This window comes from Pteronotus mesoamericanus, unplaced genomic scaffold (assembly GCF_021234165.1).
Source record: "Pteronotus mesoamericanus isolate MK-2021 breed Mesoamerican mustached bat unplaced genomic scaffold, CSHL_Meso_final contig_203, whole genome shotgun sequence".
In the NCBI taxonomy this organism is placed as follows: domain Eukaryota; kingdom Metazoa; phylum Chordata; class Mammalia; order Chiroptera; family Mormoopidae; genus Pteronotus; species Pteronotus mesoamericanus.
The window spans coordinates 104,096-122,449 of NW_026555087.1; the positions used below are offsets into that span (position 1 = coordinate 104,096).

An 18,354-nucleotide genomic window follows, 5' to 3' on the forward strand; every position below is an offset into this window, starting at 1 on the left:
CCAGGGAGCCGCGGCAGCCGCCCCACTTCCGCTGCCTGCAGGGGCCCAAGGCACCAGGCGGGAGGAGGGCCCCTTGTTTAAAATCCTGGCACAGGAGGGAGAGGGGACAGGAGACGGAGAGGAGGCCAGCCGCCCAGCCTAGGGAGGCGGTCACTGGTGTCCCGGTGCACCCCCTGCTGAGCCAGAGCATGGCCTTGAAGTGGGCCCCTGACCCGCGCCCTGGAAGCTTGCTGGGCCAGGACCCCCACCTCCGGAACACGCCCCTCCACCAGGGTGTGGCCCGTGCCCAGCCCAGGACCCTGGCCAGGCAGGTGGAACAGGGCCAGGCAGGGAGCGGGGGCCTCAGGCAGGACCCCCGACCGGGTGCCGGGGTGAGGACCGTGGAGGTGCCTCCGAGGGCTGGTGCCAGCCCAGAGCCAGCCATCCCCCCGAACGGGATCCGAGTCAGCCTGTCTCCTGGTCTGCCCTGGTTCTTAAAAAGTGTACATGCGCTTGGCAGAAGACAGCGCAAGGCACCCCCAAAATACAGAACATGATACCTCCTTCCTGCCTTGACCCCTGGGCACCCTCCCCAAACGAGCCCTGCTCGGCCCATGGGGAGGACCTGTGCGCAGCCGGCTTCCTGGCCCACAGCCCTTCCCCGGGGCAGGTGGCTGCCCCCTTGTCCCCTGTCCTCACTGACCCTGTGTCTGAGGGTCTCAGAGACACACCACCGCCTTTCCCAAAATGTTGGCCCCAACCTGGCCAGCAACTGATGCCTTTGCAGACCGTGCCCTGAGCATGTCCTGGGGAAAAGCCTGCATGTGCGCCTGTGCCTGGTGCATGCATGCAGTCATGTGTGCCTCTGCCTAGTCTGTGTACCTGTGCCCGTGTACAAGCATGCAGTCATGTGCCTGTGCCTGTAGGCCGTGCCTCTGCCCCTGTGCATGCATGCAGTCACATGTGCCTGTGTGTGTGCCCATGTGCCGTGTCTGTGTGCACTGTATCTTTGTGCGTGTGTGCATGTGTGCGCACAGGTGGATTCTGTAGGGCGACCCCAGGAGGGAACCGCAGGGCACTTCACATTTTAACATTTTGGGGACCAGCTCGTCCCCGGGGAAACGGAGGCCCCGCCGACACTTGCTCTCGGAACCCCAGGCCAGGGCCGCCTTCCCGGACCCCTGCCGCTCCTCCAGCAGGACATGCCTCAAAACACTTAGCCTTTCACTATATCACACATCATTTTAATTCTCCAAAATAAACTTGCTTAGTCATAAAAGCTATTGAAAGTCACTACCAACATGAGCTGGCCCACCTGTGACACCTTGGAAACGCCGCACGAGACAGGGCTCCCAGGCTCACGGTGGGGACAGGACAGCGTCTCGGGGGACGGCCACGCAGAGGCCGTCAGGCCACTCTGGCGGCCCCCAGCATTCGGGTGCTTAGGGAACATCACACACCGGCACACCGTGGGCTTTTACGAGATTTTTCTAGCGACAGATTAACTCTGTTTTTACAGGAAGTTCACAGCAGCCAGGAAGAGAAAACGTGTCCCACCTCCCAGACGGTCCCGGCAGCTGCCCGGGGGCCACACGTCAACAGGGGCCCGAGTGGGGCCAGTGAGGCAGGAACACAGGGGCCGTGTGCAGGGAGCACGGACGTGGGCCTGCGGGGCCCTCGCCGGGGGCGCCTGGCTGGCCTGCGTGGATCTACCGCAGCAAACCGCCAAGTGCGAGGAACAAACGCCCGCGCTCTGCCGGCTCGCGGTCCCCCCAGGGCCCCGCAGGTGCCCATCCCACGTCGGGGTCAAGCCCCTGGGGAGCCAGGCCCCGAGGGCCACAGCCCGGGCCTGGGGCCGGGCGGGGGACAGAGCCACCGCGCCCTCCCGGCTGCGACCCAAGGCGGGACTCAGGGGAGCAGCCACGAGAGAGAGGCCCCTCCAACCAGGTGGCTCCGCGGGACAGAGGCCCGAGCTCAGGCCAGCCCTGCGGGCCGATCCCAACGGACAAAACCGAGACCGGACCAAGGCCACTCCCGCTGACCCCCGATGCCCAGTCAGGCCTGTGCGGGCAGCGTCTTGTAGGGGTTCAAGATGCCCTTGGGGTCCAGGAGGGTCTTGAGCTGCCGCATCAGCCGCAGGGCCGCGGGCGGCTTGCTGTAGCCGAGGGCGCTCCGCTTCTTGAAGCCGATCCCGTGCTCGGCGCTGATGCTCCCTCGCTGGCCCGCCGTCCACTCGTACACGTAGGGCTCCAGGTCGCCCAGCAGCGACGCGCTGAAGGCCTCCGCCGACACGTTGAGGTGCAGGTTGCCGTCCCCTGGAGGCACAGGCAGCAGCTCAGGCTGGGCAGGGCCCCCAGGAGCGTCCCCGCTCCCCAAGAGCGCTTCCGGCCCTCTCTCTGGCTCCAGCCCTTCAAGCCACTGGCCGCTGACCTGCAGTGACGGAAGCCGCCTCTTCCGGGGCTGCCGCTCCCTGGGCTCCCACTGGCTCCTCTTCCCAGGTCTGCCCGCCCATCCCTCTGTGGGCTCCGCCCCGTCCCAGGCAGAGGGCGCCCGGCCCCAGGGCCTCTGCGGTCCCACCGCGCTGACGGCCACCACCAGACTCACTTCTCCGACAGCGCGCAGGACGGCCCCTCGCCCAGGCGCCCCCACGGACACCGGGACGGTGTGGACCGCTCGGGCCCCTGGGCACCGGCTGCTGTCGGGGTAGTGTGGGCCCCGTTCCCCGGCTTCAGGGCGGTGAACAGCAAGCCAACCGTGTTTAAAACAGCTAGGACACTCCCGCGTGTTTGCAAGTTAAAAGACACATTCCTGACTAACGCATGAGTCAAAGAAGAGATGACAACAGAGATGAGAAAATATTTAGAACTAGACACAATGCAAATGCCAGCAAAATGGCGGGGCTCTGCACACGGTGTGGGTGCCCTGGGCTGCGGAGGTGGAAGCTCTCCTGCCCCGGCCCCGGCCCCGGCCCCGGCCCCTCGGCGGAGTCGCCGCGGGCGGGGCCCTCCTGGGAGCAGAGAGGCAGGCCAGCAGCAGAGCGCCCAGCAGTCAGGGGCCCGGCCAGCAGGCCACCAGCCTTGCACACGGGGGCTCCGCCCTCCCCACGGAGTCCGCAGGGAGCCAGGCTGCGTCCACGGTGACACACGGGCCCAGGGCCACTGTGACGGTGACAGCATCTGTCCGGGCACCTCGCCGGCCACGCTGAGCCTCGCAAGGGGGATAAACAAAGACATCGTTTAAAACCACCACCCAGGGGCCAGCGAAGCTGGGGCCTGGAGGGATATTTAAATACTTGTGTCAGAAAAGAAAAGCTGGAAACCACGGAGTGCTTCATTCCTGAAGTTACAAAGCAACAGAAAACACTGAAAATGGAGAAACAGCATCATGGCAGAGAAGAGTGACACAGAAAATGGACACACGAGACAGAGGACAGGAAAGCTCCGCGCTGACTCTGGAGAGACCGTAAAGCTGACAAACGTCAGGACTAAGCAGGGGCTGCCTCCCGGCGTGACACGGCGCCTGGAACAGGACATCAGGGAAAACGCGACGCCAGCACATCCGGAATCCTGACGAAACCGCCGAACGCTTAGAGAGAAACACCGCCGGGACCAGCTCAGAAGGAGAGGCCGGGACGCCCGCCGGCCCCCGGGAGCCGGTCTGCAGCCGCCCGAGCACCCCAGCACGCTGCCCACGCGTCTGCAGCGGCAGGCGCTCCCTCCCGCTCGAGGGAAACCTCCAGACCAGGGAAGGGCGGCTGCCCCGCCATCCGTGCCGACCGAAGCAAGGACCCTTCGGGGACAACGTCACCCATGGAGACACCTGAAAACGTCCCACGCAGAATTAAACAAGCGGGATCACAGAAGACCCCAGAAGGACCGTGGCCGAGCGGGGCTCACCCCGGAATGCGTCCCAGCCGCCTCAGGAGGGCCGAGGGCCGCTGCGCCCCGACTGCCGCGGGACAGGCGCCCGGGCGTCCCACGGCCCCGGCCGCGTCAACACCCACTCCTGATTTCACAGAGTGGGGCCCCTGCCCCTGCCCCTGCGGCCGCGGCCCCATGGAGGGCGCGCCCGGTCTGCAGCCCGCGTTCTCGGCGGGTGGCGGCACCCCACCCCGGCCTCAGTGGACACGGCCCGGTGCCCTCACGTTGCTCCTGCTCCGGCACCCACTGCGCGGCTGTGCCCCTTCCTGTCCCCCACACTGTCCTGACCGTGCCAGCCCCCAGCCTCCTCCCTGAATGTGAGGGCCACACTCCCTCGGCTTTGTCGGCCCTCATCCCCCTGAAAGCTGCCTGAGGAACAGGAGGACCTGCTTTCAGTGCAGCCAAAGCTAGCGCTCCTTCCCAAAGCCCCGCGCTGCAGAGGCCGGCCCGGCTCAGGGCCCCCGGCTGCCCCTACCAAGGGCCAGGGCTCCCCTGGCCAGGGGCAGAGGGCCCTCGGTCCTGCTCAGGCTCCGGGTTCAGGGTCCACATCCTACTGCACCCCAGGAGCTCCCCGCGCCCAACGGCGCTCCTCCCCAAACACCAAACTCCGGGAGACGGTCCGGAGCCTCTCAGCACGGCACCCCGCCCCCGTCCTCCCCACTGCTGAGCGCGCGGCCGTGGGCTAAGCCCGCCCGCGGCCACCGTCCCTGCCGGCTGTGCTCACCCAGGTGGCCGTAGCCCACCACGCGCTTGGCCTGCGGGCCGAGGCGGGCGCGCAGATCGGTCACAAGGTCGTAGAGCCTGTCCACGGGCAGGGAGACGTCATACTTGTACACGTAGCCGTCCCGGGATAGCGCCTCAGTGATCCTCTCCCGTAGGGCCCACAGCGTCTGGGGGGACAGAGGACACAGGCCAGGGCAGCACCTGCCCGCAGTGGGCGTGAGGGCGGTGACACTGCTGTGTGGTGGCAGGCACGGGGCTCCCGTCCAAGAGCCCACACTAGACGAGGCCCAGATGCGGCCCCAAGACCAAGACCGTGCCCAGTGCCCGCGGCTGAGGCTCGGAGGGCCCCCTTCCAGAAGGGGACAGGCAGGGACGGAGGACCGTCGGGGCACACCCTGCAGGACACGGGGGGATGGGGCGCTGGTGGCGGGAGCGGGGACGGTGGGGCGAGGGGCCTGGGGATGCGTCGGGGGCTCTGCAGGGCAGCGCTGCTCTGATGCACCGACCCAGCTGGGGCTCGCTAGTCCAGGGCAGCCCGTCACCGTGGACACCGGAAGCCCTCGTGAGGGAGCCAGAAAGGGCGGTGCCCCGGCTGGGCCCCGCGACCCGCCTGGGCCTTGTCCCCGCTCCGGCCCCGCCAAGCTCCACCGCCTCAGGGGATGTCACAGTGAAATCTCTGCGCGGCGAGGGCGCCCCTTCTGTTTTGACATAAGCACAGTGTCACGGGCACCCCTAACAACAGGCTGCCCCATCCAGGGTTACGGCCCGAGGCCACGCAGCACCTCGCCATCAGCAGGTCCTCCTGGCCCAGCCCCCACACGCGCAGGCCAGGCAGTGCCCTGCAGAGCCCCCCGCGCGCTCTCCCTGCCGCCCCTCCCGTCCCACCGGCTCAGGCCTCCGGGGGTGCTCCCTCCATCCCGCCTTGGCTCAGTGCCCCTTGGGGCGCATGCCATCGCCACCCCCGCCCCTGCCCACACGCGGCTGGATGCTCCTCCCCGCCCACCGGGGAGGGAAGCGGGCCCCCCACCTTCCGGCCCCCTCCCCCAGGTCACTAGACCTCGGGGCACCACCACCCGAGAACGGGGCTGCCGAGCCGGACCAGCGGGTCCCTGCCCCCTCCCCCAGGAGGGCAGCGGGAGGCCCCCCAGGCTGCCGGGACCTGCTCAGCCCTGAGCTCCACACAGACGCCTGGAGCACGGTGGCCTGGCCCTGCCTGGGCGGGGGACAGGTGGGGGCACAGGGCGGGGCGGCAGCTACGGCGGCCCAGCCTCGGCCTTCGACGGGGCCCCAGCCAGGCACTGCTGTAACTCCTGACATAGACTACCTCACTGACGTAAGTATCAGTAACTGCAGAGAAAGGGGTTTAGTGATCACGCTGAGAAATAAAGTCGATGGCCGGCCACTGAGAGACAGCGAGACCCCACTGCCCGCGCACCCCAAACCAGACCTGCTCCGGCCCCTGTCCGGCCCACGCTCCCCACTGCATGGGGGCCGCGGGGAAACGGTCAGACGCCCGTGAGGCTGACAGCGGCTCCCCTGCCCCCCGGACCGCTCCTGCTCCCTTTGGCCTCCGACGCCAAGTCAACCTTGGTGCCAAGTGGTCCTTGCAGACCCTGTGGCCCCCGCCACGGGCTTGGCGCCGTGCTGCCCCCCGCTGGCCCCCTGCGGCCCCCGCAGTTCCATCTGCCTCTGCCTAAGCTGCTCAAATGAGCCACACGCTGAGGGTGTTTCCAAAGAGGCTCTTCCGTCAAGGCTGGGTCAGCGGCTCGCATCCAGCCAAGCCCCGCCGGCAGCCGGACGTGGGCCGCCCGCTCGGCCCGGAGGCGCCGGGCTGGGGGGAGGCTGAGGGCGCCCGCGCGCTCACCTTGACTTTCCGCTCGTCAGTGGCCAGGGTCCCATCGGCCACCAGGCCGGAGCCCAGCACGTGTTCCAGGAAGCCGCTCAGCTTCTCGGCGTCGTGCTCCGCGCTGGAGCCCGAGGTCTCGACCAGGACGTAGAATGGACTTTCTGGAGGGGCAGAGCGCGAGGGTCAAGTGGGGTCGGGGCGGCTGAAAGGCCGCACAGCCGCTGCGGTGCCGGCGGCCCAGGCAGCCCACGGGGCGGGACGCTAGGCTGAGGTGATGTCAGGCAGTTTAAAAGCAGGTCTTTCACTGTGACAAGCCTCACCCACTGGAACACAGGAGCAACCCCGGGACACCGGGGTGCCCGACGGCAGGAGGCCGCCCTCACCAACGCCCGGGGCCGCCTCGTCCACCCGGGGCCAGCCGCTGTCGCCCCGGGCTCTTACGTTGCTTGTTTTACACTGGAAGTAGCAGCTCCGTTAAAATTGAGAGCATCGAGCTCCCTCCACCCCTACCATTGTTAGGGACTGCGGCGTGTCCTTCCCTCCCGCCGTGTCCCCGCGCTGAGGCCCTAACCCACTCCCAACGCGGCCGCGTGCGGACCAGGCCTTTAAGGAGGCCGCAGGGGGAGTGAGGTCAGAGGGTGGGGCTGGGGCCTCACAGGGCAGGAGGCGGCAGCGAGGAGGACGCAGTGCGCAGACAAGAAACGGGGCTCACCAGGAGCCCACCCCGATGCAGCCCTGGACTTCCAGCCCCCAGAACCGTCCAGCATAAAGTTGCTTTGCCATAGTCGCCCGGTCTGTGGGGTTCTGGGGGGGCCGCTCAGACAGCGACTGTCCCTACAGGGGGGTCTCCGACGGCAACTGCCAAGGGCTCCCCCTGGGTGTTTTCGGCCTCTAGGCTCACGATGCATATTGGGCCCCCAATCCCTGCCTGAGCTGCCACCGCAGGGAGGGGGGGCCTGGGGGCTGCACCGGTCCCTCGCCCGCCGAGGTCACAGGGCGAATGCGTCTCGGGACGGCAGGCCTCTCGGTCCTGGAGATGGACAGCCCTTCGGACGAGCTCAGCGAGCCGCCTGGAGTGAGAACTCGGCGCTCAACCCCTCGTGTGGACACCACAGCTACGGGGCAGCCACGCCCTCCTTCCCGCCTCGCCCTGTGCAGGACGAAGGCCTGCCAGCTGAGCCGCCGGAGCGGCGGGCGGGGTCCGTACCTTGCACCGGGCTGGCGAGGAGGAGGTGCTGCTGGACCAGCCGCATGCACTCGGCGTCCATGAACTCAAACGCCGACAGGATCTCCCCCAGCATCCCCTTGCAGGTGCTGAAAGTCTGCAGGACCTCAGCGAAGCCCGGGCAACCTGCACAGGGCACAGGGCACAGCGCCTCAGGCACAGCCGGCCAGGGCCTCGCCGCGGCCGCCCCGGGCCCGCCCGGCCCCCAGGCAGCCACCGCGCAGAGCGAAGGAGGCACCGCCGAGGGCAGTGCCACGGGCCAGCCCGCAAGCCCGTCACACGACTCGAAGGTTACGATGGAGAGGCTCGCGGAGGACGCCCGCCGTGCAGGGGCAGCGGAGCACGATCACAGCGCCCGGGGGGTGTGCACGTGCACGTGGCCCGACACGGTCCCCTTGGGAAACGGCTCTGTTGTGCTTCTTGTACTCAAGCGACACCAGGTCCCCAACGGACCTCGGTAACACGGTCAGGACACTCCCACGGAACACGGACGGGCCGCCGTGGGGCCCAGGGCAGGGCAGGCTGGCCGTCCAGCGGCTGGAGGCAGGAGGACTGAGTGGATTGCTGAAGGGGGAAAGGTCCAAGACACCCGGTGGTGAGGAGAGGTCAGAGGGCACAGAGGTATCGGGAAGAGCGTCCCGCAGAGAAGGGCTGGGGACCGCAGAGGCCTGAGGACACTGCTGTGCTCGGCTGGGAACAGGCGCTCCGCAGCGGGGGCTGCACAGAGGGGCTCGGCGCAGCGGGAGGGAGCAGCAGCGAACTCAGAAGACAGGAAGCCACGCCGTGAAGGGGGCCGACAGGACGGAGGCGGCTGAGCGGCAGGAGGGCCGGCAGACACTGCGCCCGTCCAGCCGCAGGCCAGGGAGAGGACACGGGCAATACTGCAACCGAGGAGGCGCCGGGCCAGGGAGACCCCGGGGAACGCACTGGAAACCACACAGGCCCGAAGGCGAGAACAAGCCTGGGGCACGTCCAGAGGAGGAGACGGCCCCTCGGAGCAGCGTGCAGGCCGCCCCCGCGGGGTATCTCCGGGGCGGGGGGCCCGGCTGGACCCGCACGCCAGTCGCGGGGCCTCGGGGACTAGCGTGATCACAGTGTTTCTGGGCACAGAGGGCGAGGACTCGCCCCCAGCAGCGCTCCCCACAGGAAGCTCGAGGAAGCGCTCAAGGGGACAGCCCAGCAGAAGTCTGATGGAGGAGTGAGGAGGAAGGAAAGTTGATAAAACGACAGTAATTATGATCCACAGGACAAATGGGATCAAGATTCCGGACCAGAACGTGTAGGTTGGGAGGGGAAGAACCAGCTAACGTCCCGACGGTCCCAATGGTCCCGACGGTCCCAGCGGGAAGACCCTGATGGGACCGGCTGCACTGGGCGTCAGGGGCCCGCGGACCCTCCCAATGACCCAGGTGCCAGGGCAGGTGTCCGTCTGATGGGCCCACACAGTGGAGACCCGCCAGACGAGCCATTCCCCACAGACCCTGGGGCACACGCTCCTTAGCAACCAAAGCGGGCGCGAGCCGAGGAAGCTGGCTCTGTTCCGGGGCGAGGTCGTTCTGCCCAGAGCCCGCAGGCTCGACTCCAGACCTGCCTGAACACCAAGGCCAGGTCCTGGGTCCCTTTGGAAAGAGCGAGACACCTGGACAAACAGACCCTCCTGTGGGGGCTCCCCCAATCTCTCCCCTCCTCTGCACCGCGGCAGGGCAGCCCCGAGAACCGGCTGCCGGCAGCGGGCACGCCACTTACCGAGGAAGGCCACGTTCACGGCCCTGGGCTTGGGCGGACACAAGATGGACACGGCCGTAATGACCCCCAGGGTGCCCTCCGACCCGATGAAGAGCTGCTTCAGGTCATAGCCCGTGTTGTCCTTCCGCAGGGAGCTGAGGCCGTTCAGGATGGTGCCGTCAGCGAGCACCTGGCGGGGATGAGAGAAACAGGGCGTCCAGCCCCGGCCGTGGTCCAGAAAGCGGGGCCCCGGGTCAAGGCCTGGAGCCTGCCGGGCAGGCTGCACAGAGGGCTCTTCCTCTGCGGCTACGGGTCCCATCGCCTGCGCCACTGGGGGCCCCGGGCTGCGCCCAGCGTCCGTGCGGCCGGGGGCCTCCCCGAGACGGACACACCCTCACCCCAGGGCACAGGGGGCCTGGCAGCCCAGCCCACCCCCCGTCAGAGACCTGCGGTCGCCGGAATGGCCGGGAGGAGGAGCTGGGAGCAGACTGACAAAGGCCGAGCCCCGAGACTGGGGTGGGGACACAGGGGCCGGGCTGGGCGTCCCGGGACACCAGGCCGCTCGCAGACGCCCCGCAGCGGCTCCTGGCTCACCGCTTCCAGGCCCAGCACGGTCCCACGCAGCGAGCCGTACCGCAGCAGCCGCAGGCCGCCCGCGTTGGTCGCCAGGTTCCCCCCGATGTGGCAGCTGCCCTTGGCTCCCAAGTCCAGCGGCACGACGAAGCCCCGCTCCTCCACATGCCGGCTCAGCTCCTCCAGGACGCACCCCGCCTGGCACACCAGGGCCCCTGCCGAGCAGGCGGGGCTGCCACCGAGCGCTCAGTGCGCACCCCACCCCAAGGAGCGGCCACCTGGGGCCCAGCCCCGAACCCCGACAAGGAGTGCGCGCCCCACCCCTCCCCGCGAATTTCTCTCTGTGAGTGCCATGAAAAAGAGGAAACACTGGAAAGGCAAAAATGAGAAGAAACACGCGTGTGCACACTGCACTGCAGGGGAAGGCTGGTGGGAGGGAGCAGAAAAGAGCGCTGCGGTGAGGCCGACGTCCTCCCCGGGGGCGCGGGGGGGTCCCTGCCCCGGGCACAGGTGGCAAGCCCGCAGGCGTTTTTGCTTGGGGGTGTCAATTGGGTGGAGGCAGGCCTGCCGGCTAACAGCCTATGCCGCCCGGTGCCCCACCGCACAGCGTGACCCAGCACCCGACGCTGCCGCACCCGGGCAGGGCCCCTCACGCGCACGTGACCTCACACACCCCGAAGGTGGTTGTGGCCAGCAGATGTCAGCATCCACAGAGGCCACAGGGGCAGCCGATCTCCGTCCCCGCAGGCCCATGGTGAACGTCACTCCCAGGGGCAGGGCACAGACGGACCCAGCCCTTTTCTCCCGGCCTAGGTGGCCCCACCGGCCCCCACGGCTGACAAGGGCAGGACAGGAAACCAGGCTCACCAGACACGTCGTGGAAGCTGATGACCTGGTTCATGAGGGCAGTAGACAGGATGATCTCATCGAAGATGGGGACGCTGCCCCCCACCAGGCCGGTGTTGCCCCCCTGGGGGTTCACAGCCAGGTTCCTGCCATGACAGTACCTGGGACAAGCACAGGAGGGCGTCAGGCCCCTCTTCCCCAGGCCCGCGCCTGGCCACGAGGGCAGCGATGCCGCTCGATTGAGGGCCCCGTGGTAAGGATCTGGGGGCAGGGGCGTGCCCACCCCGGGAGGCCGTGAGCCCATGAGCGTCCAGTGACCCGCCCACCCTGCGAGGCCCAGCCTCCGGCGACGGACTCTGAGAGCGGCTGCACATGGGGCACGCCACACGGCCATGTGGGACCTGGGGCTACCTCAGTGCGGTCTGGCGGCTCGGGGGGGAGTGCAAATTGTAGGGCACTCGTGGGGCAGGCACTTTTCACAGGTCAAAAATGGCATGGAAGCCCGGGTTGGTGTGGCCCAGTGGCCTGAGCACTGGCCTGCGAACCAAAGGGTTGCCGGTTCGCGTCCCCGTCAGGGCGCAGGCCTGGGTGGCAGGCAGGTCCCCAGTAGGGGGCGTGGGAGAGGCAATTGACAGGTGTATCTCTTGAGCATGGAGGTTTCTCTCCCTCTTTCTCCCTCCCTCTCTAAAAATAAATAAAATCTTTTTTAAAAATGGCATGGAAGACTAATCCGCACCAATAAATGAACATGGCTTTGTCAAATAGAAAACAGACTACCAAGTCTTAGATACAACGTGATAGCCTTAAAACCACCCACAAGCAGAAAAGATATTAGCATAGCAACCAAATTTCAACAATTGTCCTCTTTGGAAGTGAAATTAGTGGTTGCTTTTGTCTTTTTTTCTTTAGAGTGTTCTATGTTTCCTAACCTTCCTATAATAAACATGATAGTTTACTGACATTAAAAAATCAAGAAACACACACGTCACGAGAAGGTCCATTTCCTGGGAGTGTGCGGCCACTCCCACGCTGCGCCTGGGCCAGCGCTGCAACCGCGAGGTCCGGCCCGGCCCGCACAGGCTGCCGGCCCCGTCGTCCTCAGGGGCAGGCCCCTCACCCGCCCGGGGAGGCCCCGCGGGCGTCTCACCTGAGGATGTGGGACACCTCCTCCGACGTCCGGGGCCTCAGCAGCACCTTGCTGCAGCCTGAGACGGAGAGAGCACTGGGTACAGCAGGGGCCTCCCGCCCGGGCCTGCGCTCAGGGACAAGGACAGCCCTCCTTCCTCGGGAGGCGACCCGCCCAACCAGGGTCACTGCACACCTCAAGGACAAGAGTTGTCAGTCCGCGTGCGGGGGGCACGGGGGGCCGGCAGAGGGTGCCAACTGCAGCCCCGGCGAAGGTGGCCGGAGGGGCGCCTGCCTGGCTTCCCCGCTGTGGGTCACTAAGTACCTTGTGGGCAGGCGCTTGACACTATGCAGACACCCTGTTGCTTCCCTAAGTTCTCCCAGAACTCAGCCTCTGCGGACTGTCCTGCCTGAAGCGAGTCTTAGGATGGCGGCCACGTGGTGACCGTCGCCCAGCCTCCCACAGCCACGGGCTGACCCTGCACTGTCAGGAGGGACCTCCGGCATTGATTTCTCTAGCCACGCAATCATAGCGGTGTGATGAGCTCTTCTTTTATTCACTGGGTTACAATTCTTTTCCGTCATGGCCTCAGATCCCGATGGGGCTGGTGGGAGCCACCCAAACTCGCCGGCCGGCACCCCTAACCACTGCCTGCCTTCCGCCCATTCGTTTCGCTGAAGGAACTCGCACGGGGTGAGCGGAGGCTGCAGAGGCAGGAGGAGCGCAAGGTCTCACTCCGGACGCTGCCCCGAGCCCGGAGGTCCAGCTGCAGCCACCCCCCCGTCCGCGGCCTCGCCTCAGCCACCGGCAGGGGCGCCGGGACAGCCCGCCCGCTGCTGCGCCTCAGCACCACGGCCTCCCGGGCAGGGTCTGGCTCCCCGCCCCTCGCAGACCCGCCCTCCTCCCACTGCCACCTCCGGCCGTGACAGGGGCTCCGCTCCACTCACTGCCCTCGGTGGCTCCCCATCAGCTCACAGAAAGAGCCAGGACTCACAAGCCCTTGAGGTCCTGACGGCCCCCCCCCTTGCTCCCTGAGCTCCTCCCCCCTCCCCCCTCCCGGCCGCAGGTGCGGCCCTGCTCAGAGGGTTTGTGCTGGCTGCTCCCGCTCCAGGAACGCCCTTCCAGGCGGCCTCCCCAGGCTCAGAGGAAACAGCCCCCCATCAGTGAGCCTCCTGTCCATCGCAGGCCCAGGACCCCAACCTTCCCCTGGGGGCGGGCACGCGGTGAGGCGCTCGCTAACGTCTGTGGGGCTCGCCCACGAACGCATGGTCTAGTTTTTAAAGGAGATGTTTAATGACATTCTCCTCTTCAAATAAACTGTTTAAAAATATATATAAGGTCCTAATCAGCTGTTACTAGCTTATATTTTCTATATGACTCTGAGATTAAGACTTTACTTTTTAAATTTTTTTAAAGACTTTATTTTAGAAAGAGGGGAAAGGAGGGAGAAAGAGGGGAAGAGAAACATCCGCATGTGGTTGCCTCTCGTGCGCCCCCTGCTGGGGACCTGGCCCGCAGCCCAGGCCTGGGCCCCGACAGGAACTGAAGTGCCCGCCCTTTGGTTCACAGGCCGGCGCTCAGTCCACCGAGCCGCACCCGCCAGGACTGAGATTGAGATTTTAAATGATCAGATGTTTGGACATGTTTTTTCTCCAAAGAAAATCGCATAAAGGGGCTTTTCTACAAAAACCAGCGGGTCGCCTCCTCAGAGAGACCCTGGGAAGACATCGCCCTGAGTCCTGTGGGTTCAGAGGTGAGTGAGCCCCAGCGCTCGCTGTCTGCCGAGCTCAGGGCGGCGGGAAGTGCGGACCGGCACCCACACCAGCGCAGGCACGAGCAGCAGCCCAAGCAGGAGGGGCTGCCCAGCAAGGGAGCCAACGCGAGAGGGGCCGCCAGGGGACAGCCGGCCGTGCCCAGGCACCGCTCCTACGGCTCTGGAGGCCCCAGGGGCAGGGGAACCCGCACCTTGAGCACCGTGTGTGCTGGGTCTTATCTCGTGGTGAGACTCATCCCCATTTGGCGGCCCGTCTGCAGGGGGCCACCAGGCCGCAGTGACAAGCCAGGATGGCACCGGGCTTGGCGGAGCCCAGGGAGGGCACCATCCGCTGCTGCCTCCAGGGCGTCGCACGCGAACCCACAGGCCCTGTGCGGTGTGGCCGCTCTCAACAGGGCAGCATCGTCCGGTGGGACCTCACTCAGAGGGCAGAGCGGGGCTCTCAGGCACTCCGACACCAAAGGGCAGCCCAAGGGTCTCCAAAGCCACCAGCCTCCCCGAAGGGAAGGGCTGCCTCTGCTCCTGAGCCTGCCCCCCCAGTTCCACGCGCCAAGACTCTGCGCTCTGGCTGGAAACCCTGCCGACGGCACAGCGCTCGGCACACCCCACATCCACGAGCGCTGGACCCAGGCCCGGCCCGAGGGCCACCTGCCCGGCCTCACAGGCGGCAGTACACAGCTTGGTTGTGAGCTGCTCGCCCTCCAGCCGCCTTACCACCCGAGCGAGAGCACAGCGTTGCTTCTTTAACTGTGTGAGCGGGCAGGTGACAGTGGCCCTGAAATCGTCTCAGGAGAGAACACGGCATCACACAGCCTTTGCTACTGGGCTTCCTGGCCCTCGGAGGCGGACACCCACGCCCCCAGCTGGAGCACGGACTTGAGGAGGGGACAGGTGCAGTGAGAGAAGAAAATCGGGCTCGCCACACCAGGGGCCCTGCGTCCTGCCCTAGAGAGCCACACGGGGGGTGGGGGGAGGATGGGCCCCTGAAAGCTTGTCCACAGAACCTACGAATGTGACCTGATTTGGATAAAGGGTCTTCACAACAGATATAAGTTAAGGATCCTGAGACGAGATTCTCCTGGGTTAGGGTGGCCGTAAATCCAATGGCAGGCGTCCTTTAAGAGAAAGGAAGGGGGGAGCTGAGACAGAGACACACAGGGAATGTGCACAAAAAGAGGGTTCTATGGAAAGGGACCTCCCAGGTGATCTGACCATAACTCCCTAACTGGGCAGGTCGTGGTGGGCAGTCCCGCCCCACCCCCCACATGTGACTTTTTAGTGAAAAGTCTGTCTTTGCCTTAGGTAAGCCCTGTCCCTTGTTCTTGTGCATCTACCTTAAGACACTTCTGAAACAAGCAGAACCCCCTCCAGGGAGCACGTAATCTGGTTACCCACCAGCCCTCCAATGCCAGCCTCCCGTAAGATTCCCATGGTCCCTCCTTAACTTCGAGTGCATGAAAGCTGCAGAGCTGTTATTTCCTGGAGCACTTGGAACCTTGCTCCCCAGGACTGTCCGCAGTTCGGCTCACACAAACTCACAGAAATTTTCTACAGCTTTGGACGTTTCTAGGTCTCATGTGATGGCAGAGGCAGAGGCTGGAGCCCAGAGGCAGGAGAGGCAGGACGACCCTTCCCTGGAGCCTCAGGAGGGCCTGCGGCCCCTGACACCTTGGCCTCAAGGACCCACAGAATCAGCTTCTGATTCTTTGTCACTGTGGCCCCAGGAGCCTGACACAGGAGCCCCGAGGACGCGAGTCCTCAGCACCAGCGAGGGGGCTGTCTCGCCCTCCAGGTCGCAGGCATCGGCACCGCAGATCAACTTCTACAAAGTGCGTCCTCAGGGCCCTTTAAAGTCACCCGCGTGCTCACCTCGCATGGATCTGAGCCAGTCCACGTTGGAGGCCTCCAGCTCCTCGGGGTCCGTGACGACCCTCCCGGGGACGATGCGCTCAAAGGCGGCCAGGTCTTCCGCAGACACCACAGAGAAGGGCAGCCGCTGCACCGGGTAGCGCTCGCAGGTCAGCACCACCTCGGGGCCCCGAGAGGACGAGGAGGAGCTGCCTCTGCGAACCGGAGTACTGGCGCCCGCGAACCGCCGAGGGCCGCCGCCCGGACGCGCCCCCGACGCTCCGTCCCGGGCGCTCGGCTGCCCGGAGGCCCCAGGAGCGCGGGCCGCTCGCCACCGGAAGAGCCACGCCGGCCACGCGGGCGCCAGACGAGGCACCATAGCTCTTGCCCTGAAAAGCAAGTGCGGGACCCTGTAAGCCGGGACCAGCAGAGGCCGGGAGGGAAGCGACTGCTCGGTGGGAGACGCAGGGCGGGAGGCGGGCGGGAGGGCAGCGCCGGGGGTCGGGGCCCCTGCGGGAAGCGCTGCTGGGCACGGCCTGCGCCTCCGCCGCAGGACCCAGCGATCGAGGCGCTCCGAGGGAGGGGCGGCGCCGCTAAGCTTACAAACGGCTACCGCAGCGGTCGGCTTTGCCTTACTAAGATGCCAACGGAAGTTTAAACAGTGCAGCATCAAACATCGGGAGCTTCGCTGTCCGCCCACGTGGGCTCGCTCGTAGACCCCGCACAGGTGAGAGGGGCAGGTGACACCTGCTGCTCAGGCAACCGGAGCGGCGCCTGGGCGGCGCCCTCGCCGCCGTGGGACCGGGAGAGTGCGCGGGTTCCCTGAGCCCCCGCGGCGCCCGCCGCCCCGGGCGGTGAGGCCCCGGCCCTTCGCATCAGGACGGATAGGGACGCACGGCGAGCTCGGCCCGGCCCCCACCCGGCCCCGGCGCTCGGCCGCGGACGTCAGGCCCGCGCTCCAGGGACCCGCCGGCCGGGCCCGCTGGGAGTCCGCGGAGCGCGCTCAGACTCGTCCCCGCAAGAACGGCCGGGCGCGCGCGGCCACGGCGGTCACGTGACAGACGGGGGACGGCCCCGCGGACAGCGCCGGCGCGTACTGCCATGGGCCTCCGCGACCACGGCCGCCACTCTGCCCCGCAGCCCGCGGACCCTCCACTCAAACCCCCGGCGGCCGTGCAGGCGCACTCACGTCCGCGTCCCCGTCCCGGCCGCCGTCGCCCTCCGGTGACCGGAACCCCAGTGGCTGGGGCGGGCGGGACTGAGCCTGCGCACGGCGGCCCGCGCGGCCACGCCCCCGCATAGGGCCCGCCCACTCACCAAAGCCCCGCCCCTCGAGCCGCCCCCTGCCCTCCCAAGCCCCGGCTCCAGCCCCGGGGACGGCCCCCTGCGCCGAGGCGCGCGGCGCTGTCCACGGCGCGCCACTGCGGGGGCGGCCGGTGTCCCCCCGCGTCCCGCACCGCCCAGCTGGGGGCCTCGGCTCACACTCCCTCCCCCGAGGGCCGGCGCCACCGCGGTCCGCCTCGACGGGCCTCACAGGGTAGCTGCCCACTCCCTCCACCTACTGCGGGCCCCCAGGGGACTCTGGCTCCAGGAGCCTCGAGCCCTGGTCCCCGCTCCGGCCAAAGGGCAGACAGACACCCCTGCGGGTCACCTAGCAGTGTTTTGCAGGCAGAACCCGAGCTGGTTCCCAGAGCTGCGTGCCAACAGCGGGAACATTTTCCTGAACAGAGGCCCTGGGCTGGGAGCGGGCTGCTGGACGGCCTCCTTCCCCCGCCCTCGTCGGGTTGCGCGTTCAGCCCCAGCCCGGCCTCTGCTCTGTGGGCCTGCTGGGCTCCAACAACGACCCCGGAGGTACGGCGGGAGGCCAGAAGGAACCTCTGGCCTGCTGGTCGTTCCTCTGTCACCCTGGGGATGGCCCTCGCCGCAGCGGCACCCGGGCCGGGCACCGGCCTCACCCCGTTCCCTCGGGGTGTCGCAGCAGCCGGGGAGCACCCTCGCCCCAGACGTCTGAGTCCCAGCCCCACGGGGCACCCCCTCCCAGAGCCGAGTCCTAATCGGTCCCCTCCCGCAGGGTGCCAGGTCCAGAAACTCCAGCTGCCTCCCTGGGCCCCCAGGCCTAGGGGCCGTAGCTTTCCTCAGCCCTCCGGTACCCTAAATTGTTACAGTAACGTGGCTTCTACTTTCCCAAGGGATACAGTTCATGGCACCAGGGCAGGGCTCCCCTCCCATTCTGCGGCTCCCACGGGTCCCACTGGGGCATCTCCGGTTCCTGTCTGCTCATCCCGCTCCACAATGTCCAGCGATGAGGGTCTGTGGCCAGGTGGCTACAGACAGCAGGAGTGTCCACATAACCCTGACTCAAGACTAAGGTCCGCTGACAGCTTTGCAGGCAGAGCAGACCACTGGCTACGAGGCCTGGAGCCCACATGCACCGACGTGCTCCGGAACGACGCTGCAGCTGGATCCTGCGTCTTCGTAAACTGCATTTCCACAGGCAAATCCCACCGCACCTTCCTGTCAAGGATGTGTTTGCCTTTGTTGTTGCTTTTTTCTTTTTTAAGGTTTTATTTTTAGAGAGAGGGGTAGGGAGAGAGGGAGACATTGATGTAAGAAAGAAACTTCGATCGGTTGCCTCCTGTACACGCCCTGACCAGGGACCAAACCTGCAACCCAGGCACGTGCCCTGACTGGGAATCGAACCAGTGACCCCTTGCTTTGCAGGGTGACACCCGACACAGGCCAGGGCGTCACTGTCGCGGCAAGGAGAGC

General features: G+C 66.7%; 1 protein-coding gene across 1 annotated transcript; it reads right to left on the minus strand.

Annotated features, from left to right (window-relative positions):
- Nucleotides 1-1,230: 1,230 nt before the first annotated feature.
- D2HGDH (D-2-hydroxyglutarate dehydrogenase) lies at nucleotides 1,231-16,820 on the minus strand. The gene is made up of 10 exons (XM_054570377.1): nucleotides 16,775-16,820; nucleotides 15,607-15,974; nucleotides 11,985-12,042; nucleotides 10,859-10,998; nucleotides 10,013-10,206; nucleotides 9,440-9,608; nucleotides 7,676-7,819; nucleotides 6,487-6,629; nucleotides 4,624-4,789; nucleotides 1,231-2,294 (listed from the first exon to the last, which is right to left on the minus strand). Exons 2-10 carry the CDS (start codon nucleotides 15,962-15,964, stop codon nucleotides 2,035-2,037), a joined length of 1,632 nt encoding a protein of 543 aa, XP_054426352.1. The 5' UTR covers nucleotides 15,965-15,974; nucleotides 16,775-16,820; the 3' UTR covers nucleotides 1,231-2,034.
- Nucleotides 16,821-18,354: the final 1,534 nt, after the last annotated feature.

Excerpts from the sequence above, each read along its gene's own strand:
- D2HGDH (XM_054570377.1), bottom strand. The coding sequence starts at position 15,964 with ATGGTGCCTCGTCTGGCGCCCGCGTGGCCGGCGTGGCTCTTCCGGTGG. Across the intron at positions 7,820-9,439 it reads CGTGAACGTGGCCTTCCTCG|GTTGCCCGGGCTTCGCTGAG; the intron begins GTAAGTGGCGTG and ends TGCCCTGTGCAG. Across the intron at positions 2,295-4,623 it reads GGTGGGCTACGGCCACCTGG|GGGACGGCAACCTGCACCTC; the intron begins GTGAGCACAGCC and ends CTGTGCCTCCAG.